The sequence below is a fragment of the Pezoporus flaviventris genome, unplaced genomic scaffold (genome assembly GCF_033815535.1).
Source record: "Pezoporus flaviventris isolate CSIRO_AGI_PZ_B2104156 unplaced genomic scaffold, CSIRO_AGI_Pfla_v1 ptg000116l, whole genome shotgun sequence".
Taxonomy (NCBI): Eukaryota; Metazoa; Chordata; class Aves; order Psittaciformes; family Psittacidae; genus Pezoporus; species Pezoporus flaviventris.
Window position 1 is genome coordinate 630,487 of NW_026892664.1, and position 23,050 is coordinate 653,536.

A 23,050-nucleotide genomic window follows, 5' to 3' on the forward strand; every position below is an offset into this window, starting at 1 on the left:
GCTCCCAGCTCACCTTCCCATTGGGAATAACTGGTCCTGGCTGCTCCCTTGAGGCACCTTGCATCATGCAAACAGCACAAACAGCTCTTAATGAGAGGCAAGACCCTCTGGTGTCCAAGCTAGGGACAAGGCAAGCTCTAATGGAAAGTAAGTGTTATAAACATCTCCCCCTCCTTGTCTGTGTCTGTCTCCAGGTCTCTATTTGCTACATAAAGAGCTTATTGCTAAAGGTCTCTAACAGGTTGCAGTTGGTTATTTCTGCTTTGCAGAGCATGAAGTTCTGCAGCATTCCTCAGTGGTACCTTCTCAGTTAACAGGTTGTGTTGGGGAAGAGTTGGGTGGGAGGAAATATCACAGCAGCCCCACAACAAGAAAATAGGGGAAAAAAAACATACTTCTCCCTAAAGACATTACATTCAATCACACTAAAATCCTTGGCAATAGGGGAAAATCCTACTCTCAGCCTCTACTTCTCCTAAACCAGATGTGAGATGAAGCCCACAGCAAGGAGGTTAGAAATAGGTGGCCTTTAAGCTCCCTCCAACCCACACAGTTCTGAGACCTCTTTGGCTGAGCTGAATGTTTGCAGTGGTAGGAAGGAAGGTGCAGGATGACAGACACAGCTCTGCTGCCTCCAGGCTGGGATGTCCTGGTCACACAGAGATTTAGCATCTTCCCAATGCTCAATCACAGCAGGTACCATGCTCATCCTCTGGCAACTCAGTGGCTCTGCTTCTCCTCCCATTTCCTTACTTTGCACTGCACATCCTTCTGGAAGCAAATGGGATTTTATGCATTTCCTTGCATTAGCCCAAAGTAAAGTGATGTATTTCGGATGTACCTCCTCAAAACCCTTCATCCCCCTTTGAACTTACCTCTGGATGAATCACTGCTTGAATCAGTGCAACTTCTAAAGTTAAACTGAAGAGGGAAATTCCTCATGGGCTTATTTTGCCACCTCCTATGATATCACATCTATTTTCCCCAAAAGAAAAACCCCAAGAGATGACAAGAGAATATTTATCAGAGACCTATATTGAGGGGATGCTTAACATCACCGAGCCTCTGCAGAGTTTAAAGCATGGTTAGAATGTGCTGTACCTGCTCCTGTAAAGACATTCAGTTCCTTCCTCCTCCAGACAGCTGACACAAAACAAGTCAAAAAGGGAAAGAGGAGGAGTTCTATCATCCAGCTGGGACCGGGTTGGTCAATGAGCAGCTCGCAATGAGGTTATTTGCTGTTGCTTTTCTAAGGGCATCTTTAACATCCTTGTTCCTCAAGCTGTAGATCAGAGGGTTGAGCATAGGGACAAGGAGGGTGTAAAACACAGCGGTGACTTTCTCTGTCTCCAGGGAGTACTTGGAAGCTGATTGCATGTGGCTGAGCCCAGCAAGGACGTAGAACAAGGTAACGGTCAGGAGGTGGGAGGCACAAGTAGAGAAGGCTTTGTGCCTTCCTTCAGCAGACCTAATCCTCAGGATGGACAAGAGGATGTATACATAGGAGGTGATGATGAGGACGAGCACAGACATGGAAATGCTCCCATGAAGAATTACAAGCAAAAGCTCATTGAGGTGGCTGTTGGAGCAGGAGAGCTTCAGCAAAGGGTTAGCGTCACAGAAGTAATGGTTGATGGTGTTTGGACCGCAGAAAGGCAACAGCAGCAAGCAACAGGTTTGGATTAGGGAGTTCAAAATCCCCCCCATGTATGATGCAGCCACCAGCTGAACACAGACCCCGTGGGGCATGGAAACCGTGTAGAGCAGTGGGTTGCAGATGGCTACATAGCAGTCATAAGCCATCACAGCCAGCAAGAGCACCTCTGTGGTCACAAACATGAGGAAGAAGAAATGCTGCAGGAAGCAGGCAGGGTAAGAGATGGTTTTGTTTTCCACCAAGAAGGCAAGAAGCAGCTTTGGAGCAAAGACAGAGGAGTAGCAAAGATCGAGAACAGAGAGATTGCAGAGGAAGAAGTACATGGGGGTGTGCAGCCGGGGGCTTGTCTTGATCACTGCCATCAGCCCAAGGTTGCCCATGAGAGTGATGAGATAAATCATGACGAAGATTACAGAGAGGAGTCTGCATCTTGGGCTCGCTTGTCAGGCCAAGGAGGATGAAGTGGGTCACTGCGGTGTGGTTGCCTTCAGCCCCGTTACTGTATTGCATGGCAGCATCCCTGCGGGAAGGAGGAAAGATGGAGTGAAATAGGGAAGAGCAATGCCATGTGGCTTGCATGTACTCTGTTAGGTTGGACATTAGAACAATAAAGATTTGATAGTTGAGGCAACGCTTAACTGTGGTTCTTGGTGAATCTTCACAGGCAGAGAAACACATCCAAAAACCATTCAGAAATCTCTTAATCATGAGGCTAAATCAGACCTTTTCTTTTAAAAACCCAAACCCAATCTTGAACCATTTGAAAACTGGAGAAGAGGTGCAAACTGGTCATCACATTTCATTAGGGAGGCAGAAAAAGGGACTGTGCATTCCATTTGCTCCATGAGAAAGACTGAAAATATCTGAGTGTGATGCCCCAGGAGCCCTGAATCCATCACCCCAGCTCTGATACAGCATTGCTGGATCCCCAGCTGCACACAACAACTCCCGATTCTCAGGAGGTTTCCCTGGCAGCCTGGGGCAGAAAGTCCTGTCCTAGACAGCAAAAATAGGCTGAGCTGGCGCATTGCTGTCAGTAGAATCGTAGAACAGTTAGGGTTGGAAAGGACCTTAAGATCATCCAGTTCCAACCCCCCTGCCATGGGCAGGGACACCTCACACTAAACCATGGCACCCAAGGCTCTGTCCAACCTGGCCTTGAATACTGCCAGGGATGGAGCATTCACAACCTCCCTGGGCAACCCATTCCAGTGCCTCACCACCCTCACAGTAAAGAACTTCTTCCTTAGGTATAACCTAAACTTCCCCTCTTTAAGTTTTAACCCATTACCCCTTCTCCTATCACTACTACTACTACTAGTCAGGTTCCAGCACAGAGAGAACTATTCCCCTCAGTGTGGCAGATGAGTCTAACAGAGAGTCAGTGCACTTAACTTCTGTTATCTTCTCCAGCTCAGGTATTATTTCCATGGTTTTCCCCGCTCAAGGTCAGGAAGGCATTGGCAGGCTGCTCCTCACAACTCTGAGACAAATGCCCAAATAAATTATCTCTGGATGGTCCCAGCACTTCAGGTTTGGGTTTAGTGCTTCCCACTGGGGTGGCTGCTCTCCGCTTCCCTGCTGCAGGGACAAAGCACCAACCTTCTGCCATTGAGGAATAACCTTTCAGAAGGTTGCTTGAGGTTTTGCAGTGCATTTTTAGTCTTCTTAGAGGAAAAACCTGGAAGGTTTCCTCATGGAATGTGCCCTGTGTGTCATTCCCAGGTATTTCTGTGCCACTGCATGCTGTGGTGCAGCTCTTGTCCTCTTCAGTTTAGGGCTGGGGCAGAAAAGCAGCCTTTTTGAATGCTTTCCCTAAGGTTTTATCACCATCAGATGGTGACACACACATAGGGTGGGAAGATAATGCCTAGAAACTCAGACCTATGGAAAACACATAGCTCAGGTATATTCTTGTTGAGCTTTTTGCCCCAAATCAGTAAATTTAGAAGCTTGAAAGCTTTGGGTTTTAATCTAGCTCTAAATTGGAAGCCTATGATCCTGCTTGCCTGCCAGATTCTTATATGCCAGATCCTTACCTAGCATCCTTATGCAGCTTTCTGGGATTTACACACACGGTGTGTGCGTTATCCTAAGGCAGAAGATCCATGATCTGTTTTCCTTCATTCTTCAGGTGTCTCTAATGCTATAGGAGGGGGAAGTGGCAGCTCATGGATGAAGTGAGCCAAGCACAAGTAATGCAGCAGCTCCGTCAGCAAGAAGCTTTTTGCCCAGAGCGGGTGATGACACTGTCCCAGAGGGGGACAGCACCTGGGTTTATTTACTCCTTTGGTCCTCATGGATAAAACCCCTGAAGTAAAGCTTAGCTGAGCAAAAAGGGGATCATTAGAGACTCCCAGCAGAGCCTGGAAGAGGTTTGGACCTGGGTCCCGCACCCCAGCTAATGGTGCAAGGCTCATTAACCTCAGTGCTAATGTGGAAGGGCAGGGGGGGTCATCTCTGCTGAGGCAGAGGTGGGAAAGAAGCCTAGGAGTGTGTTTAATGGGATGCCAGGGGTTGGGATTTATTGTGCTGTTTGAACTGTGCAAGTCTAGAGCTTCACCTAAACCACAGTTTAAGGTAGCTGGAAGCACCAAGTGCTGTAACCAAAGTCAAATGTGCACATGAATCACTTCATCTCCCTGCGTATGGCAATGGTTTTTATAGTTTGAACTGAAACCCCCCTGATCTCTCCCACTGATCACTCTGTGCCTGGAGATCACCACTGCAAATGCACCCAGAGAGCCATGGAGGCAGAGGAGATGCACTTCCAACCCAAAGCACAACGTGTACTTCAGCACAAGCCAAGTGTACAAACACCAAACCTGGTTTCTGTGGTCACACTCACGATTTTACTTGAGGCTCACTGAGGGTTTTGTGTGCATCAATTGACACAACATCAGCAAACTTTAATGTTCCTTTAAGTCAATTAAAGGTACATGAAAGGCCAGTTCAACGTTGTTAGAAATGTTTTATTTCTGCCTCATTCCTTGAGCTATTTGTGGCATTGAGACAGTGTGATACATCACAATGTACTAGTGCTACTACTACAATGATACTCAGGCCAGCAAGAAGTGGGCAGGGTTGAAGACTGTTTGCAGCTGCTTTATCCTGCTGCTGACTTATTTTACTTCCCTTCTGTAAGCATTTTCCCACCTCTTACTTCCATTTATGATTACTTCTTTAAACATTCATCCCCTCACCAAAACCCCATTTCACTGTTACCTTTCCACGTGGTCACAACAAAAGTGTTTGGAGATAAACCAGGAATATTGAATTAAAAATCTCCTGTTAGGGCAAAGTATGGATTGAAACATTTAAGGGAACACAGATCAGGAAAAACAACCCCAGTTTTTTGTCTTTAGTGCATTTTGAAATGAAGTCATTTAATTAAGTAATGAAATCTGAGTATATAAAATGACTGAACCACTGTGACTACCAGGTAAGTATCAGTTAAGGATGACAAATCATGGCAACAGCATAGGAAAATGTCTTTCAATCAAGTTTCACTGATAGCTTAATACATGTAAGAAACATGTTTCAAAATACAAGTATCTTCATCATTTGAAACTCAGAGGGACTATTCACTGGGGACTGTAGTGATAGGACAAGGGGTAATGAGTTAAAACTTTAACAGGGGAAGTTTAGATTGGATCTAAGGAAGAAGCTCTTTCCTGTAAGGGTGGTGAGGCACTGGAATGGGCTGCCCAGGGAAATTGTGAATGCTCCATCCTTGGCGGTGTTCAAGACCAGGTTGGACAGAGCCTTGGGTGCCATGGTTTAGTGGGAGGTGTCGTTGCCCAAGACAGGGGGGCTGGAACTGGATGATCTTAAGGGCCTTTCCAACCCTAACTATCCTATGATGTTATGATTCTATGGTATCAAAGGTCTCTGTGCTGCCAAGCTCTAGCATCTGATTATATCGGTTCTGCCTCCTTCACTGAGCACAGGTTGAAGCCACTTTCCCACAGACAACAGACAACATCTCATCTCTTGCTGCTGTTTGCCAGAGCACACAGAAGAGATTGTTCACCATCCATGTTCTGTTCACAACATCAGTTAATTCCCACTCACAGCAGGTAATGGAAAGATATTTTCCCCCGTCGGTGTGTTTTGGCTTCTCTGAGACCCAGACAGCTCTCGGTTAGGATCGATTCTGTGTTCAGGATTGTCTTTCATCTATGGAAATGAGCCACTGTCTTAACTCCTATATGAAATACACTATTTGGTATTTCCTGGTGTGCACTAGCAAGAGTTAAACATGGGCATGGAATGTAGGTGCTTGTCTCGTGCTGGAATTCCATGGATCGCACCATTTAAGTAAACGGCACTTAAGAAGAATGTAAAACACCCCTTAAAATGAATGGGATGACCCCTTAATGTGCCCAAATTGTCCTTCACACTGGGTAGCCTCAGCACCATTCATCATCCTGTATTATGAATGATATTGTCCACAGTTTCTGCCTTAAAGTGAAATCTATCGTGAAGCTGCAGCCTGGGGAGGGATTCCCCTTGATATTCAAAGCTGGAGCTTGAGATCTTGATTCCCACCAGCTTCTTCTCTTTGAAAGGCACAAGCGAATGCAATGAATCTTTTGAAACCTTTTCTGTGACTCTTTTTCAGCAAGCAAATGTAAAACTACACTTCATCTTCCCTCCCACCCCAGCAGCTTTAATAAAGAGCTCACAGGTAAGAGTGAGGAATTTTATTGGAGCTGAGGGAAAAGGTCAAGAATCTTGCAAGAAAAATAGATATTTATCAGTGACAAAAGTTATAACTGAATAAAGCTGATTGGTGTTTCCTGTGAGGAAAAGAGGCCTGGGATAATTCAGGGTAATTTCTTCATGCAAGCTAGTGACTGAGAAGTGAATTCAAGTTTGAGGTTCCATTACTCTTGGTTTCCTTCAGAGGAAGGATGATGCGATTTGGGGAGTCTATTTCTCATGCAATACTGTCATTGACTTTTGTGCAGTAACTGTAGAAGAACTTGCATCGAATCATGGAAATAATTGGGAAAATGCCATTATTTTAGTGCCCCATAGGCTTTCTCATTTGAGGTGAATTGTTCATGTCCTCGATGACAGAACTCTTCCATGTTGTTGAGGTGGCACTCACTAATAGCAAATAAAGCGAAGGTGAGGAACTGCATCATGCAGCCAGTGAAAGAAATGGTTATGTCCTCTGATAACAGGTTTGCCAGCATCCTGGGGGAGATGACTGTGGAACAGCAGATGTCAACGAACGCAAAATGGGTGAGGAAGAAGTACATGGGGGTGTGGAGGCTGGGAGACACCCGAACCAAGATAATTCCAACATTCCCTATGAGTGTCACAACGTAAATCAATAGAAACAAGGCAAAAAGTGGGGTCTGCACACATGGGCTGTCTGTAATTCCCAAAAGGATAAATTTAATCTGTGTGAGATTTCCTCCCATGACCAGTTGTTACCTGCTGAGGCAAAATCAAGAGAATATCACATTGATCAAAACCAGAGATTTGCTTTTGGACCATATCTAACTCCAATCAATGACCATTTCAACTGTGTCATTTTAAAATATTCCAATATATTTTCTAACCAAAATGTATCTATTTTACGTTTTTCAGATGAGGTATTCAGAAAAGTACCAGGAGTTTCCTGAAGCAGTTAATGGCAGTTTTGTTTTTCTATGCTGGGAAAAATTAAACTCTGGATTTAGTCAAGCACGTGTGTTTTCAGGTTTGAGTAAAGAATCAGATCTTTATTCACTTTCAGTTTGAAGGAAATTTGTGTCAGAAGACACCTCAGAGGAACCTCATAGGATCGCACGTAAGCGTGGAGCAAGAGAAAGTCCCAGTCCCAGTGAAATCACAGCTTACAGATGAATGACCTCTGGACATTTGCTCTTGGCTTTTGATTATCATTCACTCACCAAACCACATTTATCAAACTATTTGAGCTTATTCACAATAGATAACACTCACACTGGTAAATTCATGATACCTACCTTTCTGAGCTACAGCATGCTGAAGCATCCTAAACCCATAGGCATTAGGTTACTTCCTTTAAAATGGAATTGATATTACAACATGTTGATTCCAAAGGCTGATTTCTTAGTGACTGTATTCTGCTGACAATCTGAAATGTTTCATTTCTTTATAACAGAATAAGATTCATCCTCATTTAAGTCTTGAATAAATCAGTGCATCTTGCTTTAGCTGCCTGTATAAAAGAAACACAACCTGCATCAGACATTGCTCCCTCTTCCTATAAAGAAAACCCACGTTGGTAAGGCTGTTTTCTGACCGAGACAGAAAAAAGACGACCTGAGGACATGCAGAAGCAAGCCCACTGCCTCAATGCAGGCGAGGCTCTGCTTTGTGTTAGTGTTACCTCTTGTGCCTTCCCTGTGCCATCAAGGATGGGAGCCACGGGTTTATCCTCAACGCAGCAGAGAACATCCACGCGCCAGCATCAGCTCTGTTAAGCACCTGATGTGAAGAGAGGTGAGCTCCTGCCAGACTCCAAGAGCCCAGCTTGTGGTGCTGGGGCTGTAAATACAGTCGCATGTGCTCTCCTGGGAGGAAGACTCTAGGGGTGCTCATGCTTTCCCAGAGGAAAACAAAGAGAAGGGAAAGCAAAGAGTGTGAAATCACCTCTGAAAGGCATTGTGGTGCTTGGGCATCTGAAAGACATAGCATGAATGAGCCATCCCTGAGCACAGCTACAAGGCAGCAGTGATGAGCAGCTTGTATGATGCTTCTGACATACTTGTGGACCATGCAAAGGTTTCACTTTGACATTGGCAACAGAATGAGAATGGGTTTAGAGACATTTCAGATCTTGCAGAGGGTCCTCAAATGGAAACTGATGCACAAATGACCCCATCTCTGGATTTGCTGCTGTCCCTCTCTGTGCACACCTGAGAGCCCAGCTTTTCAGCCCCAGTGGGGTTATATACATGTAGTGCCTAGATGTCCAACAGCTGAGCTGGTGCCTCTGGGCTTCCACTGTATTCAAGGGTGAGAAATGGGCATTTTTAGGCAGGGATGAATTGTCCCAGGGTGAACTAATAGGCCTTTATCCCCCTGAGAAGCCTCAGCTGCGTCTTCATCCAACCCTCTGCCTGTTTGTCCCCCATCTCTATTTAAGAGATTTAATCCTCTTTTACCAAGTATAATATTGGGCTTCTATGGCAGGACCTGTGTTATTTACCTGATATGAGAATTTTGTGTCTACAGCCAGGGGATTCTGAATTTTGTAGATCCCTTCTCTGCAAAGATTGAAGCAGACTCATGCAATGATGCTTTTGTCATCAAATGTGTTTTCAGAACCCCAAGCCTGTTTCTTGTTGCTGGAATTGACAGCTGTTCTTCCCCTGTACGTTAGACTGAGGTTCCTCTTGGGAGTTCCCTGAGTTGGATCCACCACACACAAGACTATAGCAATCCAGACCTCCCTTAGCAATGTAGCACCAAGTCTAGGTAAACCTTTATGTATTGCAGTTGTCTCTGCTTTGGAATTTTTCTTAAACCAAAGAGGGGATAAGAACACCAGAGTGGGGTAATTCATCAAGCAGCGATGAGCCTTACACGTGACACTTCTCATCTAGGCTCCCTTTCCCATTAAAGCTTGGACCAGATGATCTCTTGAGGTGAAACTTGGGTTTTCTGTGGCTCTATGATTCTATTTGTATATATTCTACATGTCTCAGCTACAATATGCAAGAAAGAAGCAAAAAACCAAGGTGCGGTGAATGTTTTCAAGAAGCTCTCTGATATCAAAGTCTCTGTGCTGCCAAGCTCATCAGCAAGTAATTACATCAATTCTGGCTTCCTCACTGACCACAGATAGAAGTCAGTTTTCCACAGACCTCTCACTGCTGTTTTCCAGAGCACACAAAAGACACTGTTCATGACCCATGTACTTCCCAAATAGAAGTTAATTCTCCCTCACAAGAGGTAAAGGAAAAACATTTTCCCACACCAGTGGTTTTTTGCTTCTTTCTGACCCAGGCAGCTCTCGGTTACCATTGATTCTGGGTTCAGGATTGTCTTTCACCAACGGAAACTTGCCTCATGCTGTATTTATAAGTGCAACCCACCACTTGGTGCTTCCTGGTGTGCTTTAGTGTGAGCTGGGCATGGACATGGGATGTGGGTGCTTATCTCCAGCTGGAATTCCATTTCTCTCACCATTTAAGTAAAGGGCACTTAAAAAGAGTGTAAAACACCACTTAAAATGAATAGGAGGACCACTTGATATGCCCAGTTTGTCCTTAACACTGGGTAGTCTCAGCACAGTTCATCAATCTGCACTAGGTATTACATTTTCTACACTTCCTTACATGAAGTGAAATCTCCTGTGAAGCTGCAGCCTGGGGAGGGATTCCCCTTGACATTTTAAGGTGCAGCTTGAGACCTTGATTCCCACCAACTTCTTCTCCTTGAAAGGCACAAACGAATGCAATGAATCTTTTGAAACCTTTTCTCTGACTCTTTTTCAGCAAGCAAATGTAAAACTACACTTCCTCTTCCCTCCCACCCCCGAGGCATTAATAAAGACCTCACAGGTAAGAGTGAGGAATTTTATTGGAGCTGAGGGACAAGGTCAAGAATCTTGCAAGAAAAACAGATATTTATCAGTGACCAAGGCTATAACTCAATAAAGCTGACTGGTGTTTTACGTGAGGAAAAGAAGCCTGGGATAATTGTGGCTAATTTCTTCCTCAAAGATGGTAACTGTGAACTGAAATGAAGTTTGATGTTCCTTCTCCTCTTGGTTTCATCACAAGGAAGGAAGATGTGATGTCACACATCCGATTGAAGGGACATAGGGGTTGCTGTGACTCCCTCTCCTGGTCAAAGCCCCTCTGGGTACCACCAGCTCAGCCATATTAAAAAGCACAGCAGCATCCACAGTGTTGTGGCTGCTCGTGCAGAGCCTCTGCAGCTCTGGAAGAGGGAAGAGAGATGTGCAATGTGGTCCCCTGTCCCCTTGCACCCATTCCAAACGCTGGTCCTGTCTCTGTGCTGCCACCCGGAACCTCACCATCTTGTCCCACACCTCCCATCTCCATGCTCAATCCCAGCCTGACAGCAGGAGATGGATGGGGAGAAGCTGTCACCTTGGGGACCAGGAATGTGTGCAGGGAGGTCACTGACAGAGGGATAAAGTCTGGAGGGGGCAGAGAGCAAAGGGGCTGCTCCATAGTCCCCTTCAAACTGCAAACTCCAGCACCTCAATGCACACCATGGGGCAGGATGAAGGATGCTGGGGCTCTGCAGGAAACAATGGACATTCTCATATGGATGCTGATGGTTTCTGCCCCTGGTGGTACCCTGGTGATGGAGGCACTGGGCAAGGGCTGAAATCCCTCCCTGCTCTGCATGCAGCTGGATCCAAACTGGGACTCAGCTTTGACTTCTTTGCAATCAGTGCTTAAATCCTTCCTATGGCCATCATAAGGGAGAGGAGGGCCTCTGCCCTCCATGTCCTGCAGGGTGCCCACGAGGGCTATGTGAGCAGTGAGAGCATTTGGGACCAGGACTGATGCAAAGCAAGGAGGGACCATATCCGTGCACATCCCCTTATGTCCATCACATCCATACACATATCCCATGCCCTGCAGAGGAGGCTCTGCCCCATCCATCTCCTGCTCTGGCTGCAGGGCTGGTATTGAGCAGGGAGATGAGGAGGTGAGAGAGGCAGAGTTGACAATAAGAGGAGGGTGGAGGGGGCTCATCCACAGCATTGCACCACGTCCTGCAGCTCCTATGAATGGTTTTACTGCTGGAGAGAGAAGGAAAGGGGAGGATGTGGCTCTGGAAGGCGTTGGAACCCCAAATGATGCCCACATTGTGGGGATTTGCTCCCAGTGTGCACTGCCAGGGGATCCGGATGATCTCTGGTGGGAATCCGTGTGACATGCACTTTCCTTTCATGTTTGGCTGTAGAAGGAGGTTCCCCACAACCCCTATGAAGGCTTTAACCTGTCAGAGGGGAGACTGAGATGAGCTCTTAGGCAGAAGCTCTTCCCTGTGAGGGTGCTGAGGCACTGGCACAGGGTGCCCAGAGAAGCTGTGGCTGCCCCATCCCTGGCAGTGTTCAAGGCAAGGTTGGACACAGGGGCTTGGAGCAAGCTGCTCCAGTGGAGAGGGTCCCTGCCTGTGGCAGGGGTTGGAGCTGGAGGAGCTTTAAGGTCCTATCCAACACAAACCTCTCTCGGATTCTGTGATGGGCTTGGGAGCATTCATCAGAGCTACCAGTGACAAGGGCAGCCCTAAAGCACTCTTCAGAATGGCCTTTATCGCCTGTTGCTGCCCATTTCAGTCCTTTAGCACACTCCTCACTGTTCCTCCCCATCTCCTTCATTCCACTTTTGGGCACCGCTCCCTCAGGCTCTCCTTTGTCTCTTGTGCTTCCAGCACGATGGGTGGAAGAAGGTGAACGACATCATCAAGGAGAGCACAAGGACTGGGGCTGCCTGTGTCCCCCATGGGATTAAGATCCAAATTCCCCAGGAAGCCCTGTCCAGGCAAAGGAAGGACAGGAGGGTGACCATGAGCAGCCAGCACAGAGGGACCAAGGCCAAGTCATTCCTGACAAACCTGAGTGCCTTGGGTGATGTGAGCATTGATGTTTGCATGGACAAGAAGTAGAGGACAGCATTTACCTCGTCGTTAGCAAGGTCACCACGATCTTCTGTTGGCTCCTTTGCAGCCAAACTTGTGAGCTATGGTTTGAGTACAAGGAATTGAAAATGGGTGGAAACCTGGTTCATTGCCTGTGGTGCTGGGATTGCTGATGGACCCTGGTACCAGCTCCCATTAGCGAGATCCCCCTCATCTCCCTGCCATGATAATGTCAACTATAGCCCTTGTGAAGCTGTAACTGCCTCAGAAGTGCTTCAAAAGTGGATTTGAAAGGTTGGGTTGTTCTGTGCTTTGCTCTAAGGGAGCCGAAAGCCCTGTTGCTTGCTCAAGCTGAGGTCATCTCCTCTGGGTATATTTCTTCTCCAAACTAATCAACACAGAGAAGAGATAATGACCTGCTTTGGGCTTTGTCACCTCCTGGGGCACAAAGAGATTCACAGTCCCACATCCCCACATCACTTGAAATAGGAAGGCGGTTTGCTGATGCTGGCTCATTCCCAGGCTCCCTGCACAGCTCCAGGCACGTTCATCTTCACATCCATCTCCGAGAGCATGAGGAGGGCAGCAGAGACAGAGCTGAGATGTAAGTGAGGGGCAGAATCTTTCAGCCCATCATTCTCCTGTGGTTCTCTCTTGCCAACAAGCAGCAGCTCCTGTCTTCATCTCCTGCCTGACTGCAGGGTCCTGGGCTTCTTGATGATGCTCTGGGCTTCCCAGGGAGCTTCTTGTGCTGTGTGCTCCCCATGCAGCTGCTGAGAAGGCAGGTTTGGAGATCACCGTGGTGGAGAACACCCTCAGGAGGCTTCTTCTTCTCAGTGACCTCAGATGTTTCCTGGATGAGCACCAGAAGCTTTCCTGTACAGGACATTCGGGGTGCTCCCCATTGCTGAGATGAGGCAGCTCCAAAAGATTACTTTTTTTCCCCGAAACATGCGTTCATGAAGAGTTTGCTGAGCTCTGGGGTTTGCCCATTTCTATCGGAGACTCAAGGAACAGGTTAAAGAACCATGAAAAGGTTTTAGATCTGACAGAGTGTGTCAGGAGGGAGGGGAAACTGATATTAACCACTGTGTAAGGTTGCATAGGAGCATAGTATGATTTGTGTTGGAAGAGACCTTAAATCTCACTCAGCTCCAAGCCCCTGTGATGGCCAGGGACACCTTCCACTAGAGCAGGTTGCCCTGTCCAACCTGCACTTTCTATAGGTCAAGAAAATCAAGCAGAGAGGGAAGAAGCAAGTGGTTGGGAAATGCCCACAAGAGGATGAGGGATCAGCTCTGCACTGTGGAAGCACCACATTTCTCTGTGTTCCAGGTTGAGCCGGATGGTCTCCAAGCCCCAGGCTCAGCACTAACGAAGGCGATGAAGTGCAGCACTAAGGTAAAGCAACTCGGGTGTGCAACCTCCCCACTGCTTTCCACAGAGGTCATTGCTCAACATCTCAAGGTGAACCAGAGGAGCACACACCACGTTGTGCCATGGTGTTTAACTGCTTGAGCACCCATTTGTTTTACCTGTGCTGGCACAGGACTTTCACCAAGCTCTTCCTCATTGAGCTGTGCCTGAACTCTCCCTTTCCATCCTGCAGGACTGTCTCTGAGCAGCTCCCACCACACAGAGCCTTTTCCACCTGGGACATCCCTGCCTCTTGGAGAAGAAACCTCCAGCCAGGAGCTCACACACAAAGCACCATCCAGCCCATGGCACAAAGCAATTGCACCCAAGCAACCGAGTTCAGCCTGGCAGGGTTCACAGAGGACCCCGTGACTCAGGTCTACTTGTTCCTGCTCTTCCTGCTCACCTACCTTGTCACCATTGTGGGCAACCTGGGCATCATCATCTTAATCAGGGCCAGTCACCTCCTCCACTCCCCCATGTATTATTTCCTGGGCAATCTGGCCTTTGTAGACCTCTGTTCTTCCACCATCATCACCCCCAAGATGTTGGTTGACTTGATGTCAGAGAAGAAGAGCATTGCTTATGTTGGGTGCGTGGTTCAGGTCTTCCTCCTTGATATCTTTGGGGTAACTGAATGCTTCCTGCTGGCTTCAATGGCCTATGACCGCTACGTGGCCATTTGCCATCCCCTGCTGTACCCCCTTGTCATGTCCCCAAAGTGCTGTTTCCAGCTGGTGACTGGCTCGTACCTCATGGGGCTGACCAATGGTGTGGGACAGACCATCAGCATGTCCACCCTGTCCTTCTGCAGCTCCAGCACCATCGACCTCTTCTTCTGTGACATTTCCCCTCTCATCTCACTCTCCACCTCTGACACCACCCTCAGCCACACCATCCTGACCACTGCAGCATCTCTCTTTGGTGTGTCCAGCAGCCTGGTTATCCTGCTCTCCTACGTGGCCATCATCGCCACCATCCTGAGCATCAATTCAGCCGAGGGCAAGCGCAAAGCCTTCTCTACCTTCACATCCCACCTCACCATTGTCAGCATCTTCTATGGGGCATGCCTTTTTATGTATTTATTCCCCAGCTCAGACAGCTCAAGAGCAGCAGATAAATGGGCTGTGCTGCTCTACACCGTGGTGACTCCCATGCTGAACCCCTTGATCTACAGCCTGAGGAATAAGGAGGTGAAGGAGGCTTTGAGGAAGCTCACAAAAATAAAATGATCTTAATTGTTGTAAGTTTATGACCAGATAGAATGGATGTACTGAGGGAGATGCTCTGGTTTTGGTTAAGTATGAGCAGCATTTTGGGGTTTTCTGCAAACCGTGTTACATGATGCACAGGTTGATGTGATTGAGAATACAATTAATTTCATTCTCCAAATTTTGATAATTATATTTAGCAGTTAATTTCACCTAATTGGTTAATTAGTCATTTATTCCACCTAATCAAGACAGAGGTAGACAACTGCAAGCATGCAGTTCTCTTCATCTTAGAATAAGGGGGACCTTATTGCTCTCTATGCCTGCCTGACAGGAGGATGGAGCCAGGAGGGGACTGTTCTCTGCTCCCATGGAACAAGGGATGAGACAAGAGGAAATGGCCTCAAGATGCTCCAGGGCAGGTTTAGATGGAGCTGAGGAACAATTCTTGCCCCAGAGGGTGCTCAGGCATTGGAACAGGCTGTTCAGGGCAGGGCTGCTTGCACCAGTTCTGCAGGTGTTCACAAACCCTATAAACAAGGCCCTCAGTGCCATGGGTTAGGGGTGGCCTTGGCAGTGCTGGGGAACGGTTGAACTTGATGAGCTTAAAGCTCTTTTCCTTTTTGCTCTCCCTTTTGCTTGGCAAATGAGAATAAACAGAGAGTGAATTCTACCATTCCACTGGATCAAACTCCATTTCTAGACAGTGTTGTTAAATTCATTGAGGGCCTTAAGAAAAGGACAAAAACACCTTTAGCAAGAGAAATAGAGGTGAGAGCAAATAAGTGTGATGCCATGCAGGCAGTATTTTTAGGTTTTGATGCACAAACCTCATTCAATGATTTCCAGCACCATTCACCTCATTTCATTTTGGACATCAAAGAATTTAAGTGAACTATGGTACTTGTGTGACCTCTGTTATGAATGAAGGTGCTTTGAAAGCATTTTAAGACATGATAGTGATGAATCTCCAGCAAAGGGCAGAAACAATCAAGGAACCCCTGTCCCCTGATCCACACCTTTGCTTTCCATTCCCCTGTTGACAGCAATAGAAGCCATGATCTCCATGGCAGCCTGATCACAACAGAGCACAGGAGCTGTGGTGTTGCTCATCACCCTTCAGACCTCCTATGTGTCAGCCCATGGCAGCCTGCATGAATGGCATTGCCTGCACTTACGTCTCTCCTTTTGCCTTCCTGCGCAGAGAGCTGATGGGTGATGGACACACATTGCATACATAAACCACTCCAAAATACTCCAGTGTGTGCATTACCTCAGCCCATAGGGCTGCAGCCTCTGCCAGGACCATGGTGAAACCTGGAGCCATGGCTGAGCCTTAAGGCTGTCCTAGACACACATAGTAACCTAGGCTGGAGGTAGAAGCTCCATGATTGAATTGAATCAAGGCAGGATCAAAGTGTTTGCTCATTTCTTAACAACACACAACTCACAGGCACTCAGGGTCAATCAGCTGAATCCTGCTTTGTTCCCAAAGCTTCCTGATAATTCCCTGGTTATTATTTAACCCAGATGACAGTTGTTTTCCTGCTGAGCCTTGGAGACAACCAGGTGCAGAGGTTTCACACCCTCCCTGGCCCCTATGTCAGTGTTTGACTGCTCTTACAGTGGGGTTTTTTCCCCTCCCTCTGTTTCTAACTGGAATTTCCCATGCTGCACATTCACAATAGAAAATCTGAGATTTACCCTCATCTGCACGATAAAGCACATGGAGAACTTGCAGGAGGCATCAAGTCGAAAAGAATGGGACACCATTAATTCTTGCAATAATCCTTTCTCTGTCTCTGAAATCATCGAATCATGGAATGGGTTGGGATGAAGGGACCTTAAAGCTCCTCCAGCTCCAACACCTGCCACGGGCAGGGACCCCTTCCACTAGAGCAGCTTGCTCCAAGCCCCTGTGTCCAACCTGGCCTTGAGCACTCCCAGGGCAGCCACAGCTTCTCTGGGCACCCTGTGCCAGTGCCTCAGCACCCTCACAGGGAAAAGCTTCTGCCCAAGAGCTCATCTCAGTCTCCCCTCGGGCAGGTTCAAGCCATTCCCCTTGGCCTCTCCCTAAAAGCCCTTGTTCAAAGCCCCTCTCCAGCTTTCTTGTAGCCCTTCTTAAGTTATTGAAAGGCCACAATAAGGTCTCTCTGGTGCCTTCTACAACAATATTCAATGACTTTATGTCCTGCTGCTCTCTCCTTCACCACCACCAAGTGTTTAAACAGGAACCTGAGATCTTAGTGCCTTGAAAACAGAAGTCTACGTGTACAACCCTATCACTCTGCTTCTTGTGGCTTCACATTGAAGCTGCTGCTCTCAAAACCAGATTTTGCTCCTTGTTGTGTGTGTTTAAGGAAACCAGTGGTTTGCTGTGTCTAAGGGCTGCCACTGCCTTCAATGGGGTTATCATCTGACCATGAGAGCAGAGCAAACACCACATGAGGTTCCAGGAAGCAGAAGCAGCAGCCAGCATTGCAATGCATCTTCCTGCTGGGTCATGATGAGCAGGCAATGAGGTGCCTGGCTTCTGGCATTCCTGCTGATAAGCTCCTAATGGCTTTAGCTCCCCACTCTCAGGTGGAGCTGCTTTCATTGTAGTTAAATCTGGTTTAAAGGCAGCTGAGCAAATGCTGGGTAGGAGCTACCTCCACTTCTTTGGGTACTTAGTGATTGGATTTAGGAATCACCTCAAATGTCCTTAGGGAAGCATTTATCTCCTTACATTTGAATGCACCATGTCACCTCTATGTGTTTACTGGGTCCATCAACTCCCTTTATTGCTGAGGGAGATTTGGTGGGGTTCATGCCTCTCCCTGCAAGGCAGACACCTCCATTGCTCCAGCTGAAGAGATCTGAATGAGCTCTGATGATTGCCTTGGCCCGAGTCTCATCAGCTGTAATTGGACTTCGGCTCATAAATAGATAAGGAGAGACTCTCATGTTTGGCTTTTAATGTAAGTCATCAATCTTTAGCCACCTGCAGTGTCAGCATGTGTGTGTAAAGCAGAGACCACAGAGAAAAGCATGCTTCTGTGTGTGATAAGATGTGGGTATTTGATGTGGGATGGGTGATGTTTTGCCCTTTGTTTAGACAAGCTGTGGTATTGAGAATGGCTGGTTTCAGGGGTGTTAGATGCAAGGTGTGTGTTTGATATGTCTACTCTTTATGTATCTGCAACTTACTTATGTAAGTACAACACAAGGGGAAGGAGGAGAATGAGGATGAGGAGATGGCCATTGAGTGTGTGAGCCCTTAGCAATGGGAAACAGCAACTGTCTTCATCCTCCTGCCTGAGGTGGGTGTAGACAACTTCAGCTGGATCTTCTGAACCCATTTGAAGGTGTTAAAGCCCTGGCTCCTGTCAGCTGCTTTTTTCTACAAGGAACAAGTCCCACTCTTGGTTTCATTTCCTCCTTTTGCAAGCAGTAAAAAGCCACCCTGAGGTTATTTAAATTTGGAGGCATATAATGCAAAATGTTGTTTCAAAGGCCAGTTTTGGGTCCAAAATGGGCAGGTGGAATCAGACAGACTTCAAAAAGAGAAAATGCTGAGTCCTGCCTATGAGGCGGACTTGCTCAAAGCACTAAGACAGGCTGGGGAGCACCTTATCAGAGAAGGACAAGGCTCTTGTGGTGTCCACCGAGTTGAAATGAGCCATCAATGTGTCCTTGCAGCAAAGGCACCCACCAGCAACATGAGAAGAGCACTGGTGGTGAGTCAAGGGACCTTGTGCAATGAACATCTGAGCACAGGCTGGGGAATGGGGAAGTAAAAGCTACTTTGGGAAGCAAATGTCCTCAGGGAAGCATTTATCTCCTTACATTTGAATGCACCATGTCACCTCTATGTGTTTACTGGGTCCATCAACTTTATTGCTGAGGGAGATTTGGTGGGGTTCATGCCTCTCCCTGCAAGGCAGACACCTCCATTGCTCCAGCTGAAGAGATCTGAATGAGCTCTGCTGATTGCATTGGCCTGAGTCTCCTTAGCTGTAATGGGACCTTGGCTCATAAATAGGTAAGCAGAAGCACTCATATTTGGGTCTTAATGTAAGTCATGTTTTAAAGAGGGTGAATGATTTAGTTAGTTTTTGGTGGTTTCTGCTCTGTCTCTTTTAGCTGATGAGTTAAGAAATGTCTGGAAGGAAGGGTAGTATGTTTTTCCCCTTTGATTGGAAAGGGTTTGAAGACTTGGGTTTTGATTGTGTAGATCCTACACTGGGCATGTGGATTCTAGATGTATAGGAAAATCCAGGAGCATGGTCTACCAAGCTGTTGTCTATAGGGTGGCTGGAAGCTGAATTACCCTAATTTCCCTTGCTGTAGAAATAAACAGGATGAATTCAGTTTGATTTCAGTACCCCCTTTAAAACTGTTGGCCATGTTATCTTTACTTTTTGAAAATGAACTGGGTGATACTAGAGTGGCTTCTTTTAGATACCATTGCTATTAGGGAGTGAATAAACCTTCTGAGGTCCTGGTGGAAGAAGCAAGGAGATATTCTTCAAACACTGGTGAGTTCATCTGTGTCTACCTTTACCACTATTGATGGCTTGGAAAGACATGGTGGTGGCTTGAGATGAGCTCTTTGGCAGAAGCTCTTCCCTGGGAGGGTGCTGAGGCGCTGGCACAGGGTGCCCAGAGAAGCTGTGGCTGCCCCATCCCTGGCAGTGCTCAAGGGCAGGTTGGACACAGGGGCTTGGAGCAAGCTGCTCTAGTGGAAGGTGTCCCTGCCCGTGGCAGGGTTTGGAACTGGAGGAGCTTTACAGTCCCTCCCAGTCCAAACCAGTCTGGGATTCTGATTTTTGAACCCAAGAAAGAGCAATTTGCATTTCCTCTATCTGGAGACAGGGTCAAAGTGAGATGGGGAAGGTTGGTTTGAGCAAGGACAGACAGAGCCATTGGCAGTACTGGTTTTAGCTGACCTTAGCCACCTGCAGTGTCAGCATGTGTGTGCAAACCAGATACCCCAGAGGAAAGGATGCTTCTGTGTGTGATAGGGTGTGGGTATTTGATGTGGGATGGGTGATGTTTATGCTGTTTAGATAAGCAGTGATATTGAGAATGGCTGGTTTGGGTGTTATTAGATGCAAGGTGTGTGTTTGAGATGTCTACTCTTTATATATCTGCAACTTAGTTTGTAAGTACTACCCAAGGTGAAGGAGAAGAATGAGGATGAGGAGATGGTCATTGAGTGTGTGAGCCATTAGCAATGGGAAACAGCAGTTGCCTTCATCCCCCTGCCTGAGGTGGGTGTAGACAACTCCAGCTGGATCTTCTGAACCCCTTTGAAGGTGTTAAAGCTTTAGCAAAGCCCTGTCTGCTGTCAGCTGCTTTTCTCTACAAGGAACCAGTCCCACTCTTGGTTTCATTTCCTTCTTTTGCAAGTAGGAGAAGCCACCCTGAGGTTATTTAAATCTTGAGGCATATGATGCAAAATGGCTTTTCAAAGGCCAGTTTTGGGTCCGAAATGGGCAGATGGAATGACAGACTTAAATAGGGGAAGTGCTGTGTCCTGTCCACAGGGAAGAGTTGCTCTAAGCACTAAGACAGGCTGGGGAGCACCTTATCAGAGAGGGACAAGGTGGTTGTGGTGTCCACTGTGTTGAAATGAGCCATCAATGTGTCCTTGCAGCAAAGGCACCCACCAGTAACATGAGAAGAGCATTGGTGGTAGGTCAAGGGACTTTGTGCAATGAACATCTGAGCACAGGCTGGGGAATGGGGAAGTAAAAGCTGCTTTGGGAAAGGTGGAGGGAGAAGATGAATTGTGCTGAAGAAATGGTCATCTTGCTTGAAAAGGGGCTGATGGAAAGAGGGGAGTGGTAGGGGAAGGAGGAGGAATGCTCATTTCTCAACAGGCAATATGCATATTTTAAGGTCGTCTCATGTACACTCATATATATACACACGTTCTTTAAATATAAGGAAGAACAGAGGAAGAAATATATGCAAGAATAATTCAGATAAGAAGGGGTTGTTTTTTCCCTTGAAGCTACAAGTACATGGAATTGCATTCAGGGATTCTGGTCTCACCTTAATCGACTCAAACATCACTACAGAGTCAGAAAATCATTTCAGTTTGATTTCTTACCTATTTAATGCAACACTAATTCTTGTGGCAGATTAAGGCATAATATTATTGTATTTACTTGTCCTTAAATAAGAACAACTCCCACAGACAGCAAAGAAATCATCCCAAACAAGCCTCCTTCTTAAAAAGATTTTGGGTGCTCATGAGAAGATGCTTATCTTTTGCAGGACCAATTCTTTCAATAACAGGCCAGACAGAGCTTTAGGATTTAAGCTGTAAGATTATGTTTTCCATATAGGAACTATTGCCTATTATTTTATCAAGGTATTATTTTTAATATATTATTTAGGACCTTCAACCATCATGGTTTTATCTCCCAGGAATTGGGTGCAGTCCTAAAGGGAACCCCAAATCCTGCATTAACCTCATGCACTGTGTGTTCCTGTGAGCTGGGAGAAGTCATTCAACCTCTTCCCATGTTTCTTTGTCTCCTGCTGCCAAGAGAGTGGCTGGAGGAAAGCACTTGAGTGTGACCACGTTTGTCCTCTTGGGCTTCCCCAACGTGTAGAAGCTGCTCTTTGGGACTGTTATACTCATCTCCATCAGCATGGTGGTGGGGAACCTTATGAAGACCAGCTCTCAGCTTCATGTGCCCATCTCCTTATTTCCTCATAGGAAACATGCTTATTTCCTCCATAGGATGTATCTGGGTGTCTTGCTTTCCTGGATTGGCCTGCTCCATGGAAAGCTGCCACCATGCTGACCTCGAAACAGAGTGTAACTTCATTCCCTGTGATAAGCAGTCAGCCAACTTGGTTCAGTAACAGCCTTTCAAGGCACTGCCTGAGCAGTGCTGGATTTTCCTTGGACACCCTCTGGTGCTGACGACACAGATGCTCCACGCTTCTGGCCATATGTTGTATGCAGACATGTCCAACCTATTTCATGGCTCAAAGACTCTCAGTGTTGTCCGGAACTACCCTATCACTTTATTTCCTTATATCTGTCCATCCAGGCCAAGCTTATTTTCCATCCCAGCTGCAGCTTACTCATGATTTCTCATTCCAGGGTTTGATGGTTGAATCACATTGGTCAAAGGAGCGATAGTATCTAATTGTAGGTTTCCACATCTGAATTAGTCACAGAAGGTTCCCCTTATGGAGACAAGGATGCATCTGGAGGCTTTGATTCAGCTTGGCTCTATTTTAAACATCCATATCAGGGATTTCTTCTGGAAAAAAGTGGATGGTTCTCTCCACTTGCAGTGAAGGGTGATGGGCAGACACAGCTACAATGTGGGTTGTGTTCAGAGCAAACACAGGCCATAGCCTGAAGAGTCAGTTGAAGTAATGGGAAACATCAGCTCACTGTGCTGATGTGTTGGGGTCCTTCAGGAACCCCACTCAAAAGTGAGGAGGTGCAAGCAGCTTTTCATACAACCATGAAATGGTTTGGGTTGGAAGGGAGCTTAAAGCTCGCCCAGTTCTGCCACAGGCAGAAACACCTTCCAGTAGAGCAGGTTGCTGCAATCACCATCCAACCTGTCCTCAATCATTTCTCTTGGTCAATAATGTCTAATGCAGTAGAGCCTCAAAGCTCAGCATGCATAAATCACTTCCTGGACAGAATAGGAAAGCAAAATGGATGTCGGCAGTGTCCTGGCTGTGTGTTTGCTTTTATAAAGGTTGCTAATAGCAGATATTAACTTCTTGACGAGGGGTTTAAATTCTGCATGGATGGATAGGAAATTATTGCCTAGAAGCTACTAGTGTTGGTTTGCTCTTTTTAGAGCCATCAGAAAGGAACTTTTCCCCTTAAACCTGTGCCTAAAGTGGTTTCAGGAAACATGGAGAGGGGCTTAGGACAGGTGCCTGCAGGAACAGGCCAAGGGGAATGGCTTTAACCTGCCTGAGGGGAGAGTGAGATGAGCTCTTAGGCAGAAGCTCTTCCCTGTGAGGGTGCTGAGGCGCTGGCACAGGGTGCCCAGAGAAGCTGTGGCTGCCCCATCCCTGGCAGGGTTCAAGGGCAGGTTGGACACAGGGGCTTGGAGCAAGCTGCTCCAGTGGAAGATGTTGGGTTTGGAGCTGGATGAGCTTTAAGGTCCCTTCCAACACA

At 46.8% G+C, this 23,050-nt stretch overlaps 1 protein-coding gene and 1 pseudogene across 1 annotated transcript; one reads left to right on the forward strand and one right to left on the reverse strand.

Moving 5' to 3' along the window:
* Positions 1-1,185: 1,185 nt before the first annotated feature.
* Positions 1,186-2,134, reverse strand: LOC133282184 (olfactory receptor-like protein COR8; annotated as a pseudogene).
* Positions 2,135-13,989: 11,855 nt separating this feature from the next.
* On the forward strand, positions 13,990-14,916 carry LOC133282185 (olfactory receptor 5G25-like). Its single transcript, XM_061478253.1, has one exon. It carries the CDS (start codon positions 13,990-13,992, stop codon positions 14,914-14,916), a length of 927 nt encoding a protein of 308 aa, XP_061334237.1.
* Positions 14,917-23,050: the final 8,134 nt, after the last annotated feature.